Source organism: Chiloscyllium plagiosum, chromosome 8, assembly GCF_004010195.1.
Source record: "Chiloscyllium plagiosum isolate BGI_BamShark_2017 chromosome 8, ASM401019v2, whole genome shotgun sequence".
Taxonomy (NCBI): Eukaryota; Metazoa; Chordata; class Chondrichthyes; order Orectolobiformes; family Hemiscylliidae; genus Chiloscyllium; species Chiloscyllium plagiosum.
The window spans coordinates 82,472,115-82,480,386 of NC_057717.1; the positions used below are offsets into that span (position 1 = coordinate 82,472,115).

An 8,272-nucleotide genomic window follows, 5' to 3' on the forward strand; every position below is an offset into this window, starting at 1 on the left:
CACTGCAGGGGACAGAGGTTGAAGTGGGAAACCTTGCAACCTCAAAAAGGACCCAGATAAACACTTAAAATGAGTTGAGAGTGTGGTGCTGGAAAAGCACAGCAGGCCTAGCAGCATCTGAGGAGCAGGAAAAATCGATGTTTCAGGCCGTAGCCCTTCATCAGGAATCCAAAGCTCTGAGCCTGGTGCTGGGAAGTATGATCAGTGCCAGTAGTAGGGTACTGAGGGCAGTGTGGATGTGACGGGTTTAATGGCCTGTACTGTACAGTTGGATGATTGGACGCTGGAATCTGGTCACACCCACAAAGCAAATGAATCATCATGGTCATGTTTATGCGAATTATGGCCATTTACAGGACTTTGGGGAGGTTCTTACACTTCAACTTGTTAAAGGTGAAAGGTCATGAAACAGACATACTGTCAAATGTTTCGAAGTATGAATGTACTTTAATTACTCAGAAAGGCTGTGCTGGATGGGTTCATTCCTAAGTCATTTTCAGTAAATATTTCAAAGATATTTTTGAATGGAAAAGGAGAAACAGATAACAATTATTTCCCCAATGCTGCTAGTTCGACTGGCTCCTGATTTGACTTTGGAAAATGTATGCATTTTCAATTTAGATTGTTAAATAAGGGCAGAGTGCAAACTTGATCCCAAGATCTGTGTTGACCCAGGTAAGCTGTGGCAGCCCTTGGTGAACACTGCAATGTAGACTCCAGCGACTATCGACACCAAAACCAGCCACCTTGTTTCAGAACGTCAGTCCTTTCACATGCCAACTCCTCCTGTCTTTAGCCCTGCCTCCTCTTCCCCAATCGTGCATCACACTTCCTGCAAAACATTGCTCATAAAATCCAAGAGAACAGCGGATGCTGTAAACCAGAAATAAAAACCGAAGGTGCTGGAAAAGCTCAGCAGGTCTGGCAGCATCTGTGAAGAGAGATCAGAGTGAATGTTTCAAATCCGGTCACCCTTCCTCAGAATTCCCCTCATTTCTCCTCTTTAGCATTTTCTTTTCAGTTTTTGAAATCTGAAGCTCTTCTCCACTGACCCCCCCCCCACCCCCACCCCCCGCCAAAGTTCACATGCTTTTACTCTCATCACTCTTTCACACTGTATTGGCCAGCAGCATGTTTTGCCCATCCCTCAGATGCCCTGAACTTTGCCCTTACAAAGGACAGTTCAGAGTCATTGACATCACTGTGGTCCCAGGGTCAAATGTCAACTGGTTAAGGATGGGAATGTCCTTCATCAATGAACCAATGAGCTTTTCACAGCAATTGATGTTGGTTTTCATTGTCATTTTCACTGAGACTAGCTTCATATTCCAGACTGATTTATTGCATTTAAATTTCTCAGCTACTGAGGTGGGAACTGAACTGATATCCCCAGAGCATTGGCCTGGGCCTGTCGATTGCCCCATTAGGGTTTAACCAAAGGCAACACTAATGGGTAACCCCAGCTATTTCAGCTTTGGGTACTCGGAGAAATGGAAGGACAGAGTGAGAGGGATGGTGGCTCGCTGGTTAGCACTGCAGCCTCACAGTGCCAGGGACCTGGGTTCAATTCCAGCCTCATGTGACTTTCTGTATGATGTTTACACACTCTCCCTGTGTCTGCCTGGAGTTCCTCCAGTTTCCTCCCACAATCCAAAGATGTGCAGGTTCGGGTGAATTGGCCGTGGGAAGTTGCCCATGGTCTGTAGGTTGGTAGATTAGCCATGAGTGGTGCAGGGATAGGTGAGAGGGTCAAGCCTGGGTGGGATGCTCTTCAGAGGGTTGGAATGGACTCAATGGGCCAAATGGCCTGTCTCCCATAGTGTAGGGATTCAATGACCCTGCGGGAATATCTGAATCAACCGAACCAGCAGGATAGGACCATACAGCACACACACAAAATCAATTTTGGCTGCAACATTTATTTAAAATCTTACAATATAATACAGAGCAAAGTAATAAACAAATACTTAACTGACAGACACACATTCTGACTGAAATCATTCACAAGTGAACAAATAGATGCTGATTTCCCTCTTCCATCTCCTTCTGTTTCAGTGTAAACTGTCGATATCATCTTGGCTTTGACCTAATTCTAATAGGTGACATTCAGTAACATAATGAACAAACTTCATGAGGTATCCTTCAGTCTGCAATACAGGGATCTGTGAGTGGCCTCACTGGTGAAGAACACTGGTCAGAGAGGTTAGGTCATACTGTGGAAGCAAGCTTGCTATTATCATTCACTATCTGCTCACAAAGCCCTGGTCCTGCAGTCACATGAAAATAGCCCAGGGTTTTCTAGAAGTGTTAAACACAGACGGGAATTGTCCTATCAATCCAAATAAGAACTCAGGAAATGCAACAACTTCCCAGCAGGTCAGGGAACATCTCTCTGGGGAGGACAGACAATTTCAGGATCAGGAATGAGCTCTTTGCAACCAGATCCTACGGTGGATCTGTTCTTTAAACATTCACTTCTCCGTTCTGTCCACAGATGCTAACGGACCCAGGTGATTATTGTTGCACTTACTGGCAGATATCCTGGCAGGACGATATTATCCTTACACTTATTCCATAACAATACTTCAACTAGACACTGCCTGAATCCCAATTGCTGTCTCTGACATGAACTAAATCCTGTGCTTTCACTAGCAATACAACATTTTCAGCTTATTCATTCATCAGGACAGGGACAGCACAGGGTTAGACACAGAGTGAAGCTCCCTCTACACTGTCCCCATCACATACTCCCAGGATAGAGACAGCACAGGGTTAGACACAGGAGTGAAGCTCCCTCTACTTTCTTAAACTGTAAGTTAACTAGATGTTAAGCTCCCTTGACACTGTCCCTAACAAACACACTCAGTACAGGCACAGCATGGAGTTAGACGCAGAGTAAAACTCTTTCTACTGTAAGCCTAACTAACATTTGTGTTCTAGCAAAAATGAACAAAGCCCCCCCAAACAGCAGAGGCAGATTTGAGCTACAGAAAGTTCCAGAGTCATACTCAAGCAGAGAGGTTTCCTGGCCCATGCCCATTTTCCATTCTCCCCCTGGCCATTGGTCATGCTGTAGATCAGGACGATCGGAGGTGTATACTGGGCTGTTCCACTCTCCCTTACCGTTACAGCCAAGGCTGAATCTCCTCCCCTCACCCCAGAGGAAGGCTAGTGCAAGGTGGACAACAGCAATGATGGGATAGAAATATATTATCCAAGAGTTCTCAAAATACCGGCTGCTTGGTTCTTGTCCTGATTTCCAGGAATGAAAGTTTAATCTCCAGTTTAAGCCAGAAATAAATCAAGGGAATTGTTTTGTGAGAAAGGGTCTTTTTAACTCTCTGAAAAGATCAAGGTATTGGGGATGGAAAATAAAGCTAATTAATAACAGTCAGCTTTCATTCCATCAGTTACTGATCCTTTTCCAAGTGATCATGGAGAGAAGATCATTTTGTCATGGAGCCAAAAACAAGACAGTAAGGGCATGGTGGCTGGGGACAGGAAGTCACATTCTCTCAAAGCTGGAAATTAGTGGAGGAAGAAGAATTTCACAGTCTTGACATTTTGGAATAGAAAGAGTGGAAATAAATCCTCAGGAGGAAGGGGAGATGAGAATAAAAGAAGATTTCTAGCATACTGATGTCCTGGGTAACAAAGAGGAAGTTAGACAGGAATGTGGGTACAGGATGTCTTGCTGCTAAATTGATGCGAATTGTGTACATTTTAGACTCAATAAAAGGCAGTTTGTACAGATTTCGATTCCCTGGAGTGTGGAGATGAGAACACTCTGAAATGGTTACCCTCATGTTATATATAACCAATTCTCTCTCAACACTGGGGTATTATATATGGCAGCTGGTACAGAATGGAAGTGGGCTAATAATAAATCCTACCGATTTATTTCAAAACTTTTTATAGTCTAACCTATTATTTAATAACAAAGATTTAATTTGACACTTGTGAAGTTAACGGGTGATGGTGTCAGAGAACCTTGTGCCAACAAGAAGTAGGCCAGGTTTGGCAGCGTAAACCTCACGCCACACTGATCCTACCCCTTGCCATAGCATCAATCTGGACAGAGAGTCTGGATTGTTCGGGACGGCACTGATTCGAGGTTCCTTCAGCTGCCTTCCAGCTGATCGGGGGTTACCATCATCCCATGGTCCAATGGGAATTGGGCTGAACTTACTCAAGCTCATTCCACACAAGGTCAACCTAACAGACTGGTATCTGTGGCTCCCTGAGGTAAAATCTTAATTGTTATCCTTTAATTCATCCAGTTTTCAATTCTTACTTTTCTGGGATGTGATAACTGCTGATACACCCCCAAGTAGAGTTTACTGGGGACTTGAGACAGCTTTGCATTATTAGGGAAAATAAGCAACATGGGTTTTATTGATCAAAAGGAGACAGTGAGACATCAAGAAAGCACATGTCATTTACACTCACTCACTCACACAGCATGACCAGGCTGCTACTTGTAGGTGCTGGGTTTGACCATTTATGATCCCTGTGGTGAATCAGGGCTGTCCCTCTCAGTCAGGGTTTTGAAATGCATGGAGAGAGCTTCCTCCTCTGGGCTTGCTGCCCGCTTCCACTCGCTGCGAGTCACGATATAACCAACCGTTAACCCGAAGCCGACCAACACCAGGCCCAACACGTTCGCCATGACTCCTGCTGCTGCGAATTTCGAGTAGGTGTCACTGCAAGGGAAAGGATTGGTTCAGGCAAAATCCTCCGCGGGGTTGTCAACATCAGTTTGTCATGTTCCTCAAGGTATCTATTACATGACGTCCTGCCCCAAATGACTCCCACATTTCGGCCTGACACATCGCACACACTAGTGACAGGCAATGAACATCTCCAGTAAGAGAGAATCCAACCATCTCCCCTTGACACTCAGTGGCGTTACCATCATTAAACCCCCCACAGTCAACAACTTGGGAGGTACCATTGACCAGAAATGGAACTGGATCAGTCAAATCAATACTGTGGCTACAAGACCAAGTCAGAGGCTTGGAACTTTGGGACACATAACTTACTCCTAAATGTGGTTCATCATCTATAACACACAAGTCAAGAGTTTGGCCCAACGTTCTCTATATTCCTGGATGAACCACAGCTCCTAGAACACTTGAGGAGCTTGACACCATTCAGGACAAAGCAGTTCATTTGTTTGCAGTCCATCCATCACAGACCCATCTTGGCTGCACAGTGTGTACCTTCTACAAGATACACTGCTGCGACTCACCAAGGGTCCTTCGTCAACACCTGCCAAACCCATGACTGCTACCACATAGAAGGAGAGATGGGAACACTATCACCTGCACGTTCCCCTCCAGGTCGCACATCATTTCAATGTGGAAATGCACATTCATTGATTCATTGACAGTCCTGGAATTCCTTCCTGAGAAGCACTGTGGGTGTAGCTGCACCAACACGGACTGCAGCCGTTCAGGAAGGAAGCCGATAATTACCATCTCAAGGCTCTCAAGGTGAGGCACATCATGTTGGCCTTGTCTCACAACCCATAAACAAATGGGAGGAAAATAGCAGGATATCCAGAAAGCACCTTATAAAGTCCTCCAGTAGAAATAAACTGTCATCGGAAGGTGAAGCTGATAGAATTTAAGACAAATTATTTACCTCGTTAAGAAATTAGTTGAAATCTTGCAGAAAGGAGTAGGGATAATGGATGGTGCTCTAATTGCAAATGCTACAAGTTGTGCCCCACAACGATCTGCAAAATCACTTCCTACTTGTTCATGGTTTAGATAATAGAATCGACAGCCACATCACAAGTTTTATTGATCGTAACAGTGGAAGCATTAGGCAAATGGAATCCTAATAAAGAGATACTTACGGATTAAGAGTTTTGGACAAAACTGTGACAATTTAATTTCTCTGGGACGTTGTCTACTTCAGAGAAATAGCACAGAGCACTGTTGAAATGATGAAAAGTCAGAAATAGTCAGGAACAAATGGACTCAGGGAGGACGGAGGGGTGGGGGGGGCATTGTTTTTCGCATGGAGTCTTTCAGAGGGTGTGGGCATTGCAAACGCTTGTAGCCCATCCCTACTTACCCCTGAACCAAGTGGCTTGCTCAGAGGACAGTTTAGAATCCATCACTATTGCTGTGGGTCTGGAGTTACATGTAGGCCAGACCAGGTAAGGATGAAAAATGTCCTTCCCTAAATGATATCAGTAAACTAGATAACTTTTCTCCATCATTTGAGACTAGATTTATGTTTCAGATTTGTTCATTGAATTTAAGTCCCGGTAAATCCTGGTGCGATTTGATCCCATGTTTCCAGAACGATGAGCTGGGTCTCTGGATTACTAGGCCACTACACCAGCACCTCCCTGCAATACACACCCTACAGGTCAGCACAATAGGATGTTCAGGCACAGAAAAAGCTGAATGGGATGCTCGCCTTTATATCTGGCAATTCAAAGCAAGGAGTTGGAGGTCCTGCTTCATCTGTACCAAGTCCTGGTTGGACTGCACCAGAATCATTTTTTTTCATAATATGAAGGGGAACAGACATGGGAGACAAAGAAAAACTATTTCCATTGACAGAGGAATCATGTTGGTGGATAGTCACAAATCACAGCCATAGAACATAGAACATAACAGTGCAGTACAGGCCCTTCGGCCCTCGATGTTGCACCGCTGTGAAACCAATCTGAGGCCCATCTAACCCACACTATTCCATTCTCATCCATATGTTTATCCAATGACCATTTAAATGCCTTTAAAGTTGGCGAGTCAACTACAATTGCAGGCAGTGCATTCCATGCCCCAACTACACACTGAGTAAAGAAATTACATCTGATGTCTGTCCTACATTTATCACCCCTCATGCTAGCCATCACCATCTGAGGAAAAAGGCTCTTACTGTCAACCCTATCTAGTCCTCTGATTACCTTGTATGGCTTTATTAAGTCTCCTCTAAACCTTCTCTCTAACAAAAACAGCCTCAAGTCCCTCAGCCTTTCCTCATAAGACCTTCCCTCCATACCCGGCAACATCCTAATAAATCTCCTCTGAACCTTTCCAAAGCTTCTACATTCTTCCTGTAATGCGGTGACCAGAACTGTACACAATACTCCAAGTACAGCCGCACCAGAGTTTTGTACAGCTGCAACATGACCTCATGGCTCTGAAACTCAGTCCCTCTACCAATAAAAGCTAACACACTGTACGTCTTCTTAACAACCTATCAACCTGGGTGGCAACTTTCAGGGATCTATGTACCAGGACAGTGAGATCTCTCTGTTCATCTACACCACCAAAAATCTTACCATTAGCCCAGTACTTTGCATTCCTGTTACTCCTTCCAAAGTGATTCACCTCACACTTTTGTGCATTAAACTCTATTTGCTGCATATCAGCCCAGCTCTGCAGCTTATCTTTATCCTTCTGTAACCTGCAACATCCTTCAGCACTGCCCACAACTCTAATGACCTTAGTGTCATGCACAATTTGACTAACCCATCCTTCTACGCCCTCATCCAGGTCATTTATAAAAATTCCTGAAGAAGGGCTTATGCCCAAAACGCGATTCACCTGCCCCTCGGATGCTGCCTGGCCTGCTGTGTTTTTCCAGCACCACATTTTTCAACATTTATAAAAATTACAAACAACAGTGACCCCAAAGCAGATCCTTGTGGTACCCCACTCGTAACTGAATAAAAGCCAATTACTGCGGATGCTGGAATCTGAAACCAAAAGAGAAAATGCTGGAAAATCTCAGCAGGTCTGGCAGCATCTGTAAGGAGAGAAAAGAGCTGACGTTTCGAGTCTAACTGACCCTTTGTCAAAGCTAAAAAAGGGGAGAAATAGGGAGGTATTTATATACGAGGCTGAGAGAAGGTGAGTCATGGTTCCAGAAGCAAAGGTAGCAATAACGAGGTGATAATGACAGTGCAGAGAGAGATGACAGGGAGAGGAGCTGTGGCTTCCCACCTACAGTTGTTGACAGGGCTCTCGACAGCATGCGGTCCATCTCCCGCGCCACGACCCTCACCCCCTCCCTCCCCTCCCAGAACAAGGATAGGGTCCCTCTTGTTCTCACCTTTCACCCCACCAGCCTTCACATGCAAAGAATAATTAGATTACATTACATTACATTACATTACAGTGTGGAAACAGGCCCTTCGGCCCAACAAGTCCCCACCGACCCGCCGAAGCACAACCCACCCATACCCCTACATTTACCCCTTACCTAACACTATGGGTAATTTAGCATGGCCAATTCACTTAACCTG

The 8,272-nt window shown here is 44.8% G+C and overlaps 1 protein-coding gene across 1 annotated transcript in view; it reads right to left on the reverse strand.

The window, feature by feature from the left end:
• Positions 1–1,899: 1,899 nt before the first annotated feature.
• LOC122552148 (transmembrane ascorbate-dependent reductase CYB561) overlaps positions 1,900–8,272 on the reverse strand; it is a 29,683-nt gene continuing 23,310 nt past the window's right edge. The window contains exon 6 of the mRNA XM_043694650.1: positions 1,900–4,703. Coding sequence (XP_043550585.1) covers positions 4,502–4,703 — 202 coding nt within the window. The 3' untranslated portion in view covers positions 1,900–4,501. The remainder of the gene's footprint in view (positions 4,704–8,272) is intronic.